Source organism: Perissodus microlepis, chromosome 9, assembly GCF_051167445.1.
Source record: "Perissodus microlepis isolate ML-2025 ecotype Zambia chromosome 9, ASM5116744v1, whole genome shotgun sequence".
NCBI lineage: Eukaryota > Metazoa > Chordata > Actinopteri > Cichliformes > Cichlidae > Perissodus > Perissodus microlepis.
Genome location: NC_140469.1, coordinates 31,514,836 through 31,534,444, shown reverse-complemented (window position 1 = coordinate 31,534,444; position 19,609 = coordinate 31,514,836). Strand labels below are relative to the sequence as shown.

The 19,609-nt window shown below is 40.8% G+C and overlaps 1 protein-coding gene across 1 annotated transcript; it reads right to left on the bottom strand.

Moving 5' to 3' along the window:
• nrn1a (neuritin 1a) lies at positions 1-12,879 on the bottom strand. The gene is made up of 3 exons (XM_084939900.1): positions 12,612-12,879; positions 6,363-6,510; positions 1-3,663 (listed from the first exon to the last, which is right to left on the bottom strand). Exons 1-3 carry the CDS (start codon positions 12,664-12,666, stop codon positions 3,435-3,437), a joined length of 432 nt encoding a protein of 143 aa, XP_084796026.1. The 5' UTR covers positions 12,667-12,879; the 3' UTR covers positions 1-3,434.
• Between the last annotated feature and the right edge of the window lie 6,730 nt (positions 12,880-19,609).

The window sequence follows — 19,609 nt, the reverse complement described above, 5'->3', positions numbered from 1 at the left end:
TTTTCAAACAGTTGTCGTTTTATTTAATACTCTTCATCATTTTAGCAATCTTTTATTTATTTATTCATCTTTTAATATCTCAGTAGGCCTATAATCTGTAAAGTCTGGGATAGATTATCTATAATAGAGTTTTTATTTTCTTAAAATCCTTTTTCATATACATTTTCTCTTCTTAGATGATTTTCGTAAGATTTTTTTTTTTTTTAACTCTTTTTGCAACATCCCCATAAACAAACAAAGAGACAAACCAACAAACAAACAAACAGAAGTACACATCTTTTCATCAGAAGGCAGTGGAAACATTGTCGGTGCCTCGGCAAAGAAATAAACTCCTTCCTCAAATTCATTTACTGTATTTATGTAGTTCATGATGCTACTATACTGTTGGGACTCTGCTTTTAATCTAACATACAGACCTAAAATATATCACCGCTAAGGTCGTCTAGTATGGATCACTGGTATGAAAAGGGGGAATGTGCTTAATGGCAACAGTCATATCACTCTTCAGCCACGGTTTGATTTTTTTAATCATCATTTTTTCGTGATTTCTTTTTTTTTTTCAGCTACACTGGCCATGAAGTCGCGTCTTCGTATTGCTCTCAGCTTCTCCTCGCAGTAACCGTTTAGCTCTCAAAGTCATTCATTTCTAACACGTGGTTGTGCTGATATGAAAGATGGCGGATGTCACCCACCAACAGGAACTAAAGTTAATTTCAATGTGTTGCTACTTTCACATCCAAAACAAGTTTCCATCAGTCGGAGCCCTTGGTCTCGTGGGATTTCAGGAAATGAGCACGTCTTAACAACTTTCTCGAGCTATAAACCAGAAAGGTTTTGGCTACAGTGATTTAAAACATTCATCATCAACTCTGTGAGGAAATGTTCTACCTGAAGGGTAATTCATGAAGGAGAAGCTAAAGCTAAACAGTGTTTGGTTTAGCTGCAAATACAAACTGTTAGCTAACCTGATGTAATATGTTTTAGTTACTAACCCATGGCAATCCAATTTACTTGCTAACACAAATACTATCTGCTTTAGCCTCCAACCTGCTAGCTACTCTAATCTCTTTAAATGTCATGTCTTAGCTGAACTACTGCCATACTGCTAAGTTATTACATGTTGATTCACTTTGGGCATAGCCTGCTTCACTGAGTCATGCTAGATTTGGAGGTGTGGACACAATATGGTTACAGCTAGCTTATATTCTCAAACAGAATTTTGTAGTTTTTAATTAAACGGTAGCTCTCTGATCATCGCAGGAAGCACAGTTGATATAAATAAATAAAGTCTGTCTCCAAATCCAACCTGGGAAAACAAATGTAAGACATAAGCTATGCATGTCTCTTACATATGACGTACATTTCTGCTGTTATAATATAATTACTTCGTTTAACTGGGCATATCCTAAATCATGTAATTCTACTAACTGTTAACTGCGGTAAAGTACCTTTACATGATTACAAACAAGTTAGCAAACATTAGCGAGAATAAAGCCAGTTTAATCTACTGGGGCCAAAACAGTGAGTTAGATTCAGTTTAGGAAATTTCTTTAGTTGTGGGAATCCAAATAGTCCCTTCAAGCTAGCTTACCGCTGGCTAATGTTAGCTAATGCTGGCTTGTTAGCTAACCAACATAGTAAAGTACTCTAGCGGTCACATCAAAACTCGTAGGGTTGATCTGGATTACAAAGTTTGTTAGCTTATCATGTGTTCATTATTTTATATGTTTACGTTACGAAAACTTTAAACAGAGGTGCCAAGTTACAGCTAGCTGGCTAACATTAGCTTGCTTCTTGACTATTGTTTTCTGACCATGGACAGATTTTAAGTGGTTGCACAATAAATTCCAGCATATAAATAAACAAATGCTTAAATAATGGCAATTAATCTTTTATTTCTTTTTTAAAAAGCTAAAATTAAAACATCTAGTATGTTGCATAGTAACTACCTGGCACTATGTGCTGGTGCCCAGGAGGGCTTATTACTTTGAATTTAAGCTTTTTGAGTGCTTTATGCACTTGTAAATAAAAGAGTTTAAAATTAATGCTGTCCATAATATTAATAATGCAATGCTTGGTTAAACGTCAGCTGTATGTCCTTATTATTCACAATATATAGTCACCTGTCATCAGCTGTTGCTTAAATGTAACTGTGCCATTTTCACTTTTTGTTGTTCTTTGTTGTGATCGTTTCTTAAGGGCTTTTAATTTGAAACTCGTACAGGAAGTGTTGAGTTTATATTACCAACAAAAAGCAGTAACAAAATGAACAATTCTAATAATACAGAAATGAAACATCGAGATAATACAAGTGTCCTTCCAACAGAAGCAAAAACTAACTTGAACCTGACAACGTCTTATAAAACATTTAATGTTTTTGTGCCCATTTCCTGAAATGTTTTGAGAGTCTCTGAACTGATATCATGCACGTTAACAACAGTATAAACTGTTCTTTAAGGACAAGCAGGCTTGATACTCCACCACATCTCTGCACCTCAGAGTTTGGTCAAGAAAAACAAGCCTACGGTCACACCAGAAACGTGGCATGGCAGCAACCCGGCCAGCTCCACAACCAAGTACAACACTATGAATGTAAGAATACTGTTGAATGAGAGCCATGCTGCAGGGGTCAAAGGTCAGTAGTGTTATTGCAGTTTTTCTGCCTGTAAAATGTGTAATTTTGGTAAGTTGTCTTTGCTGCCAGTTATTACGACTGCATTTAGCGCTGGTGTGACCGTGGCCTGAAAACAACAAACAGCCAATACGAGTACAAATATTACACGAAGCATTCAGTCCATCAAATATACCACAGAGTCTACTTGGCGTAATAAAAAAAGGAAAAGAAAAAGGAGAATCTGTCCGTGGTGAAAATGAGGCGTCAGGTCTGAATCGGCTCGAGGCCTTGGCTCGTCTTATTGATTTTGTGGCCTCGCGTTACACATGAATATGTACCATGGGCTATATGGGGACTCTAATATATAGCCTGATACAGTGTCAGCGCCCTGCAGTCACACAGCGCTGTCTAGGCCGAGCCTACTAAACATCAATAATTCATGGTTGAGTTTAATACTGTGTAATTCCACGGTTGTAAGCGGACGGGAATCCATCACATTTTCATCATTGTCATCGTTTCAAAGGCGTGTTGAATATTTCATGTTATCGGCCTCTGGGTCGCGTCTGCGTGTGATTGGATGAACGCTCCGGGAGGACGGCGGCCTGCAGATGTCCCAGGAAGGCGACCTGGGCCGCCGTACGGTGACCTAGCAGTAAAAATCCATTCGGGGAGTATTTTCTTGTGATGAATTCAAACTTTGAAGTATTTTGGAAGAGCAGCTATCACTCTTTTCCTATTTTCTTTTTTCAGTTGGATTTTTCCTTTTTTTTCTTTTTTTACTTCTTTTCGCTTTGTGTTTCCATGTTTTTCCTCATTTCTGTTAAAACGCCAGCCAAGTCAGTATGGTGGGCAGTGTGGTTAGGACCAAGGCGAGGCCCCTGGCGTTGGCAGATCTGGGGGCTCCGTTGCCGCCGCCACAGAGTTCAAACAAACTCCCGCGGAAATTCAGGTTTCGGGACTCCTTTTTCAGTTTATCCCAGAGGTCCGTCGCTCCCTCCTGGCAGTCCGCCAGCGCCGTCGTGGCACAGGAGTGGAAGTTATCCCAGTAACTGGCAGGAGAAAACACAGCAAGCATTAACGCCACAAGCTTTTGACTGCAGTGGGAGGCTGGTTTTTAAACTGACTGCATCAGCTACACTGAGGAGCAGAGCCAAGAGTGGAAACCATCCCAGAATCTGGCAGCACTGAACACACAGAGAGGAAAAAGCTTATGAAGATCCAGCCGGTGAACTTCATCTAGTTTTTATATTCCAGTAAAACAAAGCTGAAGCTCGAGAGCTGCAGCCTGCGCCCATTACAGCGCCGCCGTCTCCATCATTACCCAGCAAAACACTTCAATATTGAAGGCAAAACACTGGCTGCCTTTAGCGGCTACCACACAGGAGCACGCCTACAATAGAAGCTGCTACACAATCAGCACTTTACTGATTCTAATGTTTTTACTCCACATACAACTAAAGCTTTGTTTCTTCCAACTGGTCACAATTTATTTTTTCTTTTTTAATGTTCCCAAATCTGCAGCCGCATATTTTTATTTTCCATGAATCCATAATTATCTGTTTAAAAGAGGCGTGGCCACAGCGGCGTGGGTGGAAACTGCCTGCACACCGCGTCCTTCAGAGTTAGCTGTTCATGCCTCCTGCAAACTAAATTCAAATTCAGTAACTACATGCTTACTTAAAGTGTTAAAGTCCTGCTTTAGTTTGTAGGTTTTCTGCTCCTGCTGTACAAACACATGTGTTCCACTTTTATCCGATTTGAATTCATGTGGCACTTTGCAAATGAATGTTTGTATAGAAAACATGCGTGTTTATAGACGATGTTCTATAGGAAAGCTCAACTACACGTGATGCTGTTAGACTGGGCGCCTCCTCGTCCACCTGTAGCAACGATACTGGGTAATACTGATAATAATGCAGTAAACATGGATGAGATGTGAGACACGTTCAGCATCAAAAGCTGAAAAATGGTAAAAAAGTCGTTTTTATTGTTGGTTGTTCGTTCAGTTTTTTTAAGTATTTCATGAAAATGTTGAACCAGAGTGAAAAAGACTCTTCAGTACGAATGTATCTGTTTCTGGATTCAGTCCAAAGAAATCTTTTTAAGATTATAAAGATTTGCATCTCATCCTGAAACCTTATCATGTAAGTTTAGAAGCTGTTTTTAAATCATAAGAATTTATGATCACACATGTTGTGATCCAGCTGAAGGCCCCACTGTGGGAATCTACAGGCATTTATTTCATGTTATGAATGTAGAACTTTTACAGTCTAAAACTTGGAGACTACAGTCATGCATTAAAGGTTCACAGAATAAAATATGTGGAAGGCGTCGCAGGTAATGACTCGTCAGCTGTTTCCTTCTTTTACTACAGCCCCTCCTCTGCTCGTCTTCCCCTCTTCACTCTCTTGGTTTGATAAAATATTAATACTCGTGTTTTTCCCTCCTATGCTCACTTGGCCTGATTTCTCCTCCTCTTCCTCTCTGCTTGTTTTCTTCTTTATTTCTTTGTCCTTCTCTCTCATCTGTCCCATCAGTTTTTTTTCCATCCCCCTCCAAGTTAATGTGGCGATGCATGCTTCAGCACACACACACACACACACACACACACACACACACACACACACACACACACACACAGCATATCTAATCCAATCTTCCAATCTGCTATTATTGATGTTGACCTCTTGAACTGAGCCGTGTCGATGCTACATCTCTGAGCAATTAACGCCTGTGTGCGCGTGTGTGTGTGTGTGTGTGAGGAGGCGTATTAACGCGCACCTCCTGCCACGCCTCAACACCGCTGTGATGGAGCTGTCACTGAATTAAAAAGTCATGTGTGTTTGGGGAGGGGTGGGGGCTCCTTGCTGCAGCGTGCCATCTGGTGCCCACCCGGTTTGGGTGGTGGGATGGATGGTGGATTAAAGGGAAGATGGTGGGTGGTGGGGGTCATCTGGGCTGCACATATGCGCACTCCCCCACTGACTACACCCGTTTCCCCCTCAGGGTTAGCGGTTAAATCACTCTTACTGGTTTCTGTGAGATCAGAGTGGCAGACTCTTCACGGCGTCACAGATGGGGCTCAGCATTAGAGACAGACCAGTTCACACGGCCCCGTAAAACCAAACCACTGCAGCTAAGCTCCAGTTTGTCGGCACATGAGAGCAGATCTCTGTCCTCTGACTCATTACTGTCACATGGAAAAGTAGTTTTGAAAAGGACGGAAACTATAAAATCAATAACTGCAGTGAGGATCGCTCAAACAGCATTTCCTGTGTTATGTGAATGCAGTGTTTTCTCTATGAGTTTGATCGCAGACTATGAAACGACCTCTCGTCTTATTATGACCTCTTATGGACTCATTACTGTTTATAGACACTGATTTGACTTTTACATCAGCTTAATATTTTTCACTTTATTGATTAACGGGGTTAAATAATTTGGACCAGAGAGGTTTGTTAGACGTGGATTGATGTCCTTTAGTAGCCTAGCTTAGCACTATAATTATTGTTGCTATGTGATTACGCATTATTGGACTTTAAATGACATATTTGAATATATTTAATTAAACAAACTAGTTTATTGGAACAAAGATCCAGAGGGAAAAAACAAATACCTTCAACAGTTGTAAGAAAACTGCTTAGAATTTTTTACTTTTTTAAATAAATTGCATCAATGCTATAAGCCCCGCCCCCACTGATGTGATGGTGTGTTTGTGTGTGTTTGTGTGTGTTTGTGGTAAACGTACGTGCAGATCTGGTGCAGGTTCTGCCTGTCGTCCAGGTCCTGGGGATAGTTGGCCATGTTGTCTCCCAGCTGAATGAGACAGTCTGAGAAACCCTTGAACACCGAGTCACATTGACCAGCACTGACCAGCACCGTCTGCAACACGGAGACTGCAGGGGAGGAAGAGGAGGTTGAAGAGTGGTGAGAAACAATGGAGACGTTTACATCAAAGCAAACTGTTTCTGTGGGAGCTTACAGCACAAAGGTTTTAGATCTGTTGCATCTTGTTTTAAACCTTAAATATCTTTTTTGTCCCAATTTAAACCTTTTTTCAACTTTCACAGTGAAACTCCACATTTGTACTAATTTAATCTGGTTCACGGTTAGTTTGAGACTTCGCCTGCTCATGAGGTCCTCTGTGGTGGACAAAAATACCTGAAAGACTTTTCTGTTGGCATCTTTGATTTGCACATTTCAGTCTATATGTAGTTTTAAATACACTGGGTCAACTCTGTGTACTAGAAACTATTATTTCAGTGCAAAAACATTCACATAGAAACTGTTCTTTTATCAGAGGAACGAGTCCAGATGTTAACAGTCTCCCTCCCAGCTTTGTTCTGCAGCCGACTGAGCAGAAATCAAATCACGTATAAAACACGGAGTCATCAGCAAACAGAGCGAGCCGAACATCGTTTCAGACGAACTCGTTGGTTTTAAGCATGTTTGTCAAAGAGCAGCGTGTTTTTAAAGAGGAGATCATAGAAGACAAACAGATGAAAACATGACCGCACAGTGCACGAGTGATCAGATCAGCTGAGAGTGAAATCTGAGAATAAAAGAGCAAAATTTCTAATATTATTTTACAGAAGTGGAATCTACAAATGTTCTCACAGGTTTATCAGGGAGAGCTAACAGATTTAAAGCTGTTATAATGTGGAGCTTGAGTCTTACAGAGTCTTAGTTCAGTGTTACGATCACGCAGCTCCAGTTTGTGTTGGTTTTATTCCTTCTGCTCATTAGAAACACATCAGTGCAAACTAACATACATGACAGGGAAACGCCTCTATGAAGCTGCCAAATGTGACCTCCTACACCCCTGCAGTCACACACACACCCCTTTACACGACCTCTGTGGCTGCGTGCGTGTGGTTCGTTAAGCAGGGGATCGGGCTGATTGATTGGTTTGGGTGCTGCTGTCCGGTTCCACTCCATCAAACCGTGGGCTAACACGGCGTGACGTGTAGGACGAGACACGGCTGTTAGAGGACGAGGGGGGAGACTGATCACCCACGTAGGATCTACTTTACCTGTTTCCACACATATCCACGATGAGCTAGGGTCACTACAGGATCCTCTTTATGGAGGATCAACAACAGGAAAGACCTTTTTAGTGGCCTGGTTCACTCTGCGCTCTCTCTCAGCAGTTTTCTATCATTATTTTCAGAGTAAAAGCCTTTAAAAGCCCTCTGTTCCCTTCCTGTTAGCATAATAGTGCTTCAATAATGCAGCTTTCAGAGGCAGATGTGTTCCCTGAGGAGACGGTGGAGACCAAAACCTGGAAATAAAAGCTTGTTTCCTGTTACCAACACGGACAAAATATACCAGCAGTCTGTATTTATGTTATTGCATAATTAAAACCCTTTCATTTGTTTTATATTTACATAAAACATACAAACATATATGTGTGTGTATCTCTCTCTCTCTCTCTCTCTCTCTCTCTATCTATCTATCTATCTATCTATCTATCTATCTATCGATAGATAGATAGATAGATAGATACACTGGGACATGAATGTTGAGTGAAAGTTTAAAGCATGAATGTTAATCAGGTGGATAAACATGTGGTTAAACAGGCGGTTTTTCAAAATAAAAGAACAATTTAACAAAGATCTTCATTTAAAGGTTTTTGGCCTAAATACCAAAGTGTTTGTCGGTTTCTGTTTAAATAACAACATTTGTGTTCCTGACGCCTCCTTGTGGTCACAAACACAAACTGCACTTCCTCCTTTTGTGAACTTTCTGTAATCTGAATAAAAGCCAGACAGCGAGCACATTTCACTCGATGCTGCCTGAGAACAAAATTTTACTTTGTGCAACCAGAGAGAAGATTTGGAGGTGCGAACTGGAAGATGCATTTCTGGAGTTCGGTCAAAGCCAGGCTCGCTGATCCTCCAGGCTTCATGCTAAGCTACACTAACTACAGCCTGACCTCAGTTCTCTGCTCAACCATCGATCAAACTTTGTCTTTGTGCTCATTTCAGTCTCTGTCGGCCTTCAATTGTCTCCAGCTGATTACTTCATAATTAGAGAGCTTGGTTGTTAGCTCGTCACATATGTCCTCATTGGCATACCGAGTGATAAGATCATAAGATCAAACGTTTTCGTTCCGTTAGTCTGAAAAAATAAATCCTGTGACGTGTGTCGCAGTGAAGGCGTGCTAGGACAGAAACCACATCTGCCTCTGAAAAATGAAACTCGTGATTGTTTCCATGTTTCTGCGTCTTCATATTTCTGATTCATTAAATCTGCACAGAGATACGTTTAACGAGCAGGGTTTGAATGTCGCACATCAGCTGATAGTGAACCTGTGATTTTATTATGTCTTTTATTTTAATCGATGTATAAATATACTCTGATGACACTGACACAGATTAGCATTAATGATGATCCTTATTTAAATTACTGTTATTGTAACGTACTGACGGTTTGACCTGAAAATTTATTTAAAAATCATTTTTATTTAAAAGGTTTTAAATGTTTTCAGAATAAAAATTAATTAATTTGTTTTATTCATTCATTAAACAACATTTTGTGTTTAGTTTTAAAATGACCCCAAAATATTAAGATGATCTTTTTTTAATCCAACAGATTAATTCAGCAAACTATTTGTATTCAGTGTGATTCATCTCGTCTCTGTTCATCTGGAAGTTTTATTGATTTCTTTTATTTTTTTTATCTGGGATTTATTTCAGAATCTTTTTGAATTTTTGACTTTTTGTAATCAGCTTTAGGAGGATTTATTTTAAGGTTTTTATATTTTTAATATTATAACATGTTTATGTATTTAATATTCCCATGTGTCCCCATAATATCTCTTGATTTCTTTTTATTTGTTTAAATTAAATGAAAATGTCACAGAAATCTCCATAAAATAAGCTTTTCATTTAAAATAATACGAAATGTTATTTATTTTTCCTCCTCGGACACATTTTCTTATAAAAATGTAATATTATACAGTAACATTGTGTAGTTGTGTTTAATGAGTGAACAGCATTAAATCATTACTTGTTTATATGACCAGCAGAGGCACCACAGACCACGTGATCCAGTAGAAAAAGGAGGCGAGCAGCTGTTTGTCGGATGAAGGAAAAAATGTTTTTTTGTTTTTCAACAATAAAACAAAAATATCTTTTTTTTAAAAGCTGAATTTTCTTTATTGGAGGTCGCAGATTCAATAAGATCCGTGTTTAGGTTAAAAGAGTTTGAGGACGAAACACGAGCGCGTGAGGATGCGCGTGAGGATGCGCGTGAGGCACCGTTAAAAGAACCCCATTCCTTCCTCTGTCCCACTTCCTGTCAGGATGCAGCACGTGACGGCATTTCTTTGATGATCCTGATTCTGGTTTTTGTGCATTTCTGCAGCTCGAAGTTGATTTTTGGACTTTAGATCGAATTCCTGTTTTTTCTTTTTTGAATCTTTAATTTGAATAAAATCTAAATCGCGTTTTTATTCCCCGCTCGCACTTTTAAATTCTGCCTCATATTTAATCTTCAGCGACTTTCAGGAAACATTTTGAACTTAACGTGATTTTTTGTCACGGCAGGTTTCACGTTTCTGCTTCCTGTTGCTCCCGAAATTTAATCTGAATGAATAAATGAATGAAAGCGCACCTCCTCCCCCTCCTCCTCCCTCACTCTCTCCATTGTCTCTCTCCCGCTGTATGTTGGAGCATTACATCATCTCTAATAGGCTGCATGATATGGCTGCAACAACTAAGTGTATAAAAAATAAAAACGCGCCCTCCCCAGTCTCGGCTTCACAAAAGCTCAAATTTAACGTTTTTATGGGGAATTTATTTTTAATAAAGAATCAAAGAAATCCAAACGGAGCTTTGCGACAGTTTGGGGGTAAATTTGGGGCTTTTTGCAGCATTTTTCTTGCGCAAAAGTTGCGTTTTTATTTCTGGTTTGCGCCTTTAAAAAACCCGCTACGTGCGTTTGTTTTATTCTTTATATTTTTTCCCCGTTTTCTTTCTCTTTCTTACACATTTCAGTCGCTTTGACTCGTTTTTGTCGCGTGTAATTTCTGTTTTTTCATCTCCAACGATGCTTTTATTTCTGATCCATTAAAAAAAAAAAGAATGCGCCCCCCCCCCCCCCCCCCATGATCTTTATTTATTTATTTTTATTTATTATTTTATTTTATTATAATTATCTACTTTTTATTATTCCTGTTTGATGGAACCCGCTGTCGTGCACATTAATTAATTTCCCTCTTTTTCGTTCACGCCTCCCATCAAGCACGCGTGCACTCATTCACCCCACGTCCACACACACACACACACACACACACACACACACACACACACACACGCACACACACACTGTTGCCTGCAGTGTGTCATGCCAAAAGCAGCGTGCTGTAGCTTCACGCGGCGGACACACCCACCTCCTTTACACACGAGGCCATTTTCGTGCGTAAAAATGCGCCAAAAACGGAAATTTTAACCCTAAAAATCCACAAAATCTCCACAGTTTCGATTCTGATCTTTACTCTGAATTTGATGCCCACGTGTGAGTTTCAAAAACAGCCAAACACGTGAACATGAGCCGTGTTTTCGATGTGCGTGTCATAAATTTATTGTTCAAATGATTTTGAGGATTGTGCTGCAGCGGCGCGCCAAACCTCGGACCAATCAGACTGCAGCATTTCGGAGACGCCGAAAGATTCACGGCGGAAACATGAAAACGGGACGAAGATCAGATTCTCTGTGAGTGAAAGAAGGAGGAGGAGGAGACGTTTCCCTGCAGGGAAAAATCACCTGCGTGGAATCATTCCACGCATTTTGGCCTCGCTCGGTTCTGATGGTCACCGCTGTGCGTGAAGGACGTGAAAGCGAGCGCGTGGATTTTCTCTTGATTCCTCATCTTCCTTCACCTCCTGCTCGGAGCTCTGACTAACATCAGCACCGAGGACTCTGCGTCCTGAATAATTCAGCATCCCTCTGCACGCACACACACACACACACACACACACACACACTGAGCCATCCTCCACAGCGTTGTTATGCAACAGCAGAAAAACAGAAATCATCTCCGCGTTTCTGCTCCTGGAAATTTTTAATTTCCTTCCTTCCAGTTATTAGACGGATCCCGCGGAAACACCTGATTTATTTTTACGTGGAAGCTGAAATCAAACGTGCTGTTCCTGCGTGCACGAGCCCGGCTGCCCACAAGAAATGTATCGGCTCATTTTATTGTATTATATTATATTTTATTCATTTGAATTTATTTTTATTTTATTTTATTTTTGCAGCTGCAGGGGTTAAACGCGGGCTCGTGCCGTCTCCATCCTCCGAGTTTCACGCGCACTGCGGATCCGCTCCGACATTTCTGTGATTTTTTTTCAGGCCTTTTTCTCCTTTGTGAAGCTTCAACACTCGAAACTAAAAATCACGAAGGGCCGTAAAAATCAGAGCGAAATAAAACAAAACATGTTTTTATTTTTCGCACATTTTGAATTAAAAATGATTCAAATCAAATAAAAACGCGTCCAGCGTGGGACACCGAGGAGGGGAGGGGGGAGGCGGAGGGAGGGGGGCATTCCCCTTGTTAGCGCACACATGCACGCACACGCGCACGCGCCGAATGTGAAGTGGAGCCCACCGCCGCTCACATGTCTCCGCGGCTTCATTAGGACAAGAAACGTCCGGACAGCAGCACCGACACGATTCAGAAAAAACACTCCATCTGCCCCACGGACGGCCTCGGCTCTGCGCAGACTCAGAACAACTCAAAGAAGCAGAACATTTCACCCGAAACTCGGGTTTTTCTTTTATTTCTGCAGGCGATGAAATAAAAATGAGAAGTGACTGAAAAGCGGCGACAGAGACACTTTAAAGGTCACAAAAGAAGAAGAAAATTCTTTCATGATAACAAATGTGAAACAAGCTCCTCATCATCTGCAAACACGTCTAAAAGCGCAGCTTTCATCCTGGAATTTGGTGCAATTACAGAGAAAAACCCGCAAAGCGTGACTTTCTGCGCTCACCTATGTGCAGAGCCAGGAAGAGCGCGAGGCATCTGGAGGACCAGGTAACTCCCATCCTCTGCGTCCGCCTCTCGGCATGAGAGCAGAGACTCGCAAAGTTGGAGAGCAGCTGCGGAGGAGCCGCACATTCCCCGCAAAACAGCCGCAAACAGCTACATCCAGCAGAGTCCTCCGCCTGCTCCCCCGCTTCTTCTTCGCCTCTTCTTTTCGCTTCTTCTTCTGCTCTTTTAGTGTGAAGCTGCTCCCTCCGCGCGGCTCTCCGTCCTCTGTGCGCGCGGCGCTTCCTGCTCGTTTTTACGCGTCCGGAGAGAAAAAAGAAAAGAGAGAGAGAAAGCCCCTCCTCCTCTCCTCCTCCTCTCCTCCCTCATTAATATTATTTATCCTTCTTTTATGATTCCGTGACATGATTGTTTTTTATCCCTTTGAGACGTTTGAAAGGAGGAAATCTGAAACGTCTGAAAGGCCTTTTTCCTCCCAATAAAGCGAAAATTATTCACGCGCTCTTTATCCACCGAGATGAACAAGAGCTAAATAAACCATTTTTAATATTTCATAATAAAAATAAAAGTAAATTGTACAGCTTCCCAAAGGCCTTTCACTGTCATGCGCACTGGATTTAAACCTGAGCAGACTTTAAGCTTCAGCATTAATTCACATAAACACATTAAAACATTTAAATATCGAAATAGGTCCAGTTTATTTCTATAGCACAAAAATGCTGCATTTAAAAATCATAATATTAAAAAAATAAAAGTATAAAATACCTACACCGGCCTTTATAGGAAAATAGTTCCCCTACTGTGTTTGGGTTATTATGGGACGTGCGCTCTGATTGGCTGGACACGCCCCCTTCTCTTATTAATAAACTGGATTTATTTTTATTTCTTTAATTGGACCTTTTGTGTTTGAAGTTAAGCTCCTCCCCTCAAACGCCTGAGGCCGAATCTTCACAGGTGTGTTTCTGTTCAGTTTCCTCCTGGTGGTCATTTCTGGTATTGCACTGAGAATTATTTAATTTGTTATGAAAATAATGTGAATTCTTCTATTAATTATTAATTAATTATTAATTAACTTTTATTTTATTTTATATTTATATTATTTTATTATTATTAAACATATATTTAAAGGCCTCAGACAAGAATTTACACTCCAGGTCAAAGTGTGAGCGTCAAAGAGGCGTTCACACTGATATCACACATTCATTCATTCTGCCGTCACTTTGATGTTGCAGACGATGAGAATAATACAGCATCATACTCAACATCATAACATTACTGATCACTGATGTTGGGTGGGCCGGTCATATTTACGGAGGGGGCGGGGCGTCTTTACAAACGTAATATCTGACCAAAAGAAATACACAACGATCAAAAACACACAAATGATCACAAAGACACAAAACAATAACAACAGACACAAAATAACAACAAACAGAACAACAGAACATCACCACACGCAGAAACTAGCATCACAAAGACACGAACGATGATTAAAAAAACAGCCACAAAATAAAAACTGACGGACATAAAAGGACCACAAAATCACAGGAAAAGCACCAAAAACAGCCAGAAAACAGCAAACAAATATAAAACTGCAAGAAAAAAATCACAAATAACCAAAAAGAGCCAAAAAAACATCATCGAGGCTCAAAAGACGAACGATCACGAAACAGCCGCCAAAAGGCCCGAACAGAGGCCGGCGTCCTGAGCGTGGAGCCCTCAGGGGGCGGTCTCAGGAAGCTCAGGTGAACACGCTCGGTCCCTCATCACATGTGACCACTCTGAGCATGCCTGAAATGTGACTGCAGGACATGCGTCCACACCTGTGCTGACCTTTGACCTTTCCTGGAAACGCACACGGCTCATCAAACCTTTTCACGAATCCACACGTCTGTCACATGATCGTCTGTGCCGTCACCGTACCTGCCGACTGGCTCCGCCCACATCCGTGTGACACTGAGCGGTTGCAGACGAGCAGTTTTGCTTCTCTTCCTGATCTTTTGGCTCTTTTGCATCTTTTTACTGCATTTCTGGCTGTTTTGAGCCTGTTTTCCATCATTCTGGCTGTTTTGTGGTGTTTTTGGCATGTTCTTGTTTTTTTGTAGGATTAAGTTTCTTTGTGTTATTTTAGGCTGTGTTTTTGTGTCATTTTGTGCCTCTTTGTGTTATTTTAGGCTGTGTTTTTGTGTCATTTTGTGCCTCTTTGTGTTCTTGGTGTCTCTTTCTGTCTCTTGTTGGTCATTTCCTGCACTTATTTCAGTCTTTTTATCCTCTTCTTGCTCAGTTTGTGTCTCTTTGTGACCGTTTAAGCTGTGAGTCTCTTGTTTGTTGGTCTTTGTTGTTTGCCAACACTTTCTGCTTGTTTTGGTTTCTTTTGGATCTATTTGGTCACTTGTGGCTATTCTTTCCTCTTTAGAGTCGGAGTCATTTTTATGATCATTGTTTTTCTGTTTAAAGCTTTTTCATTGGGGTCTTCAGCTCATGACAGACCTGATCACTGGTCCTCCATAAACACTGATGATCGCTGTCTTATGTCTACGAGGAAGCTGTAAACAGCCTGTTTCAGGCAGAGGATGAACTGACAGGCTGGACTAGATAAAGAAGGATTATTCTGAGCTGCGAATCAAGCAAAGCTGCTCTGTGAGAGTCCAGGAATGAAACTGATGGAAATCAGCAGTAGACGTCCCCTGGCTGACTGTGTGTTTGTGTGTGTGTGTGTGTGTGTGTGTGTGTGTGTGTGTGTGTGTGTGTGTGTGTGTGTGTGAATGAAACACACATGGTGGGGATCACGTCTCCTCCTCCTGCTGACGTCAGCTGAATGTGAAACCAACCTCGCTGCTGCATTTTAACACAGATGTTTCCCCGAGGCTCTGCAGCACACACACTCACACACACACACACACATCAATTTTTTAAATCAATGTGATCTCCTTTGAGGGATGTCAAATTTGTGTGTGTGTGTGTGTGTTTGACCTTGTTCCTTGACTTTGACTTTGACCTTCAAATGCTGCCGTCCAATCAGCAGCAGGCACAGAGCTGGACTCTGCTTCCTCACCTCCTGCCCCACTTCTGACTCTGTAAGAGTCATCAGCGCCCCCTGCTGGTGACCACAGGGAACCGCATCATACCTCCCAGAACGAACACGTAGTGTTGATTCTTCTTCTTCTCTCTAAACCAGCAGGGGGAGGGGCCTCACCTCCACAGGTAAGCATGATGAGATGTGTTTCAGGTGTTCTGCTGTCTGCGTGTGCTCAGCAGGTGAACCTGGCCCTGTAAGAAAAGGCTGTAGCATCATCGTCATCATCCCCTCTGCCTCCGTTTGTTTTCTCAGTGAGCTGCGCCATCTGCTGGTAGAAGCACATAACTGCAAGTCAGAGTTCCAATAAAACGATGCTCACATATTTGTTCAGCTTTGTCATTGGGTGCTTCGTGATGTAACCCTGCAGAGGAGGTTTTGTCTCTGGCTGGAACTGAACCAGCAACCTTTGTGCTCTTTAAGTGAAGCCGCTCCCCAGTTCAAAGTAATGAACTCACATGTTCTTCATGTATTTTCTGCTTTTATATTTGATGGTTTTTTCCTTTTGTTTCACATTTCTTACTTGATCTCACATGTTTCTGTTTTTATTTGACATGTTTTAACTTTTCATATCTTTATCCTGCTGCACAGTCTTTCTTTTTTTTAAATCCTCTCATTTCCTTTTCCTGGACTCTTATGTAACAAGTTTATTCGATATGTGTATTCCATGTGTACAAATACTTCAATATTTAAAACATTTAAAATATTTAAGTATTTGTACTTTAATTTATTTTAAATATAAATATTTAAAATAACTTCTTTTATTTTAAATGATTATAAAATATGTATTTATTACTCTGACGCTGAGGCCTGCGTCGTTTATCACGTCTGCATGTAAAGAGCAGCTTGTTTACACAGTGAGACACAAAGTGAGAAACCTGATGACGAGTCATCTCTGACTCCAGCAGTAAAATCTGAAACAGCAGATCAGTGATGGTTCCTACTTTTGTTTCATAGTTTTGTTTTTGGCTTTCAGGCGACATATTTCTCACTGCGTCGCTCGTCCAGAGTTACTGTCACCTTTTCATTAATCAGCATTTTTTATTTTACTGTCTCATATTTTTTAGAGCTTATTTCCTGTAATGTTTCAATATTTTTATGTAATAATTTTATCGTTTTTGTTTCATAAATGTCCTTTTTTTCTGCCTGCTGATCTGCCTGATGTCAGCAGCCATAAACTGATTAAAGGTTCACCTGAAGAGTTCAGCTCTAAGTTTTTCACACTGTTTGTTATTAAGTGGTGCGAGTTCTTCTTCTTTTGTCTGCATCATGTTTGCTTACAGCTGTGAGGTGACCTTTGACCCTTGACGGCCTGCTGCTCGTTAACGGTTTTCTCGGTCATTCTGAGATCCTGTTTCTGATTTTTACTCCTCTAAAGTTAAAATGTTGAAGTCGCTCATTAAAATGATGGAATATTAAAAACGACAAATCTGATTGTTAAACTCAAAAACTTGATTGGTTGGTTCTTTGTTAGTTTATTAGTTAGTTTTGTGTTTGTTTGATTGGTTGTCCTTTTCATAATATTCAAATTTGTATAATAATCATTTGCCAAGTCTTGTAACTTTCACAACCTTTTTTAAATGTTACTTTTGTCTGTTTGTTTTCTCACACACACACACACACACACACAGACACACACACACACACACACACACACACACACACACACACACACACCTGTCTGTCTGTCTCACACTTTCACCTTTATGTTCTCATCCGTTCTTTCCTGCAGACATCTTGTTGCACATTTATCAGTGGAAGTTTCTGCGGTGAACATCTGCTGACTGGTGACTTTCAGCTTGTATCTGTTGACTTTATTGATAATGTAGTCGACATGTCAGAGGAGCTGTGTGACCTCCTGCTCTCACTTCCTCTTTTCCTCCTCCTTCCTCTCTTTCAGACACCAGTTGACCTCAAACAGCTCCTCTAAACAGCATTTATCTTCTTGACAGTTCATTGTCGTCTTCTGTCCTTGTTTTTATCTGCCTTTGTTCTGCTTTCTCCCTGTTTGTCCTTCTGTTTGTCTCTTTTTTCCCTCAGATTTCAGATCTGCTGACAGACAATAAAACCCTGAGCTAGTCGTGATGACTCAGACGGAGGTGAGAGACGGTGACTGTCCTCTGGGAGACGAACGGGCCTCCAATCGAAAATCATGTGTCATCATTTCATCTGGTGACTGATTACACATCACATAAAACGATTATATCTGTAAAGTAATAAATAAAATACTTCAGGTTTATCTGGTGGCCATTTAAAGGGCCCTGAACCATAGTTTGTGAGCTACAAGCTACATGACAACAATAAAATGCACTTTTGTTTGCAGTGTATTTGATTCTTTGATGTCCAGTTTTTAATATTCTTAATTTTTTTTGTCTCTTCATCAAAGAATATTTCTTTATTTCTGTTCTTTTCATCCTGTTTCATAGCTTTGTGTCAAACATTTCTGCACCTATTACCTCATAATATTTACAACATTACAAGTTCTGCTGACCCTAAAATATCACAACTGGACTTTGTTTTTAAAGCTTTTTTTCTCAGATAAATGTTATGTTTACGTCTTAAACGTAAATTCATTCTGGTCCATATAACCAGCACATCATGTCCAGCTTATTGAAGATTATGTTCTCGTCCCATTTTCCAGCAAATCTGCAGGAACTTAGTGATGCTGTCACATCAGTATGGACCAAACCAAAATCTCTGCTCAGCAACTTTGTGAATCTCAGAGACAACAAACGAAACCAGAGAAGGAGCAGAGGGTCTGAGCCGGTGCTAGCAGGGTGTAGCTGGTGGAGTGAGTGAGGACGATGCCACCACGCTGCTCCACCTACATACTGTGACATCTTCCACAGCATGTCCTGGTTCTGCAGGAGGTTTCTTCCTGTTAAAAAGGAGTTTTTCCTTCCCACTGTGGCCAAAGTGCTCACAGAGGGTCATATGACTGTTGGGTTTTTCTCTGTGTGTTATTGTACAATCTACTGTACAATATGTTGTTGTTATTTGGTGCTGTATAAATAAAAAGCTTGGTCACATTCGACAGCGGCCTGCTGTAAGGTTTCATGCTGTATCATAACATAAAGATTCTCCTGATGATGTTTCATCGGCCTCCACAAAATCTGAGCTTCTGTGTTTGTGAACATCTGCAGACATCCGAACTGAATCTGCCTGACAGGTTTTAAAAATGATGGTTTTGGTAGAAAATTTTATTTTAAACAGGAGGTTAAAAACAGTCTGAAGGTTTAAACTCAGAGTTAATCATATCTGAGCTCTCTCATGCCTTTGTTCTTATCTGAATCTGTTTTGGGTCGTTTTCTGCTTATTCTAGTGTCAGGCACCAAACAGGAAGTGGCTGATTAGACCAATCAGGAGCAGCGTGTCATGTCAGGGCGACCTGATCAGAGTCAGAGGAAACAGATTTATGGAAGCTGCGTGACTTTCTGTTGTTTTTAACATTAGAGCATAAACGTCTGCAGCACGGTGGGAACGGCTGCAACATGAGTGCAGAGCAAGGTTTGTTGGTTAAGGTGCTGAAACCAGCTGATGGGCTGGTCAGCAGTGTTCAGCAGCATCACACTGACTGTTGCACATTACACACAACAAACTGCATTTTAAAACAGGCGGATTTTTTTCAGAAATGGAGGCTGCTCGTCACTGCGTTTGAAGCTCAGTCTGCCTGTCCGGCTGCGTCTGGCTAGCTTTGCCTTAGCAACACTGCAGCCTGTGAAAACCATCCTTACTGCTTCAACAGGAATGAAGTATCACACAAGTGCTGGTGTTCGAATGCACTTGATCATCATCAGTGTGAGCATCTCAGTAAAAGCAGATGTTTTCACAGTGTGTATGTGTGGAGCATTCATGTCTGTCATCCTAACCTGAGAAAGATTTTTTAATTGGAAAACATTAAAGACGGCGTCAGTCGTCCCAGG

Excerpts from the sequence above, each read along its gene's own strand:
- nrn1a (XM_084939900.1), bottom strand. The coding sequence starts at position 12,666 with ATGGGAGTTACCTGGTCCTCCAGATGCCTCGCGCTCTTCCTGGCTCTG. Across the intron at positions 6,511-12,611 it reads CTTCCTGGCTCTGCACATAG|TCTCCGTGTTGCAGACGGTG; the intron begins GTGAGCGCAGAA and ends CCTCCCCTGCAG. Across the intron at positions 3,664-6,362 it reads AACCTGCACCAGATCTGCAC|TTACTGGGATAACTTCCACT; the intron begins GTACGTTTACCA and ends TTCTCCTGCCAG.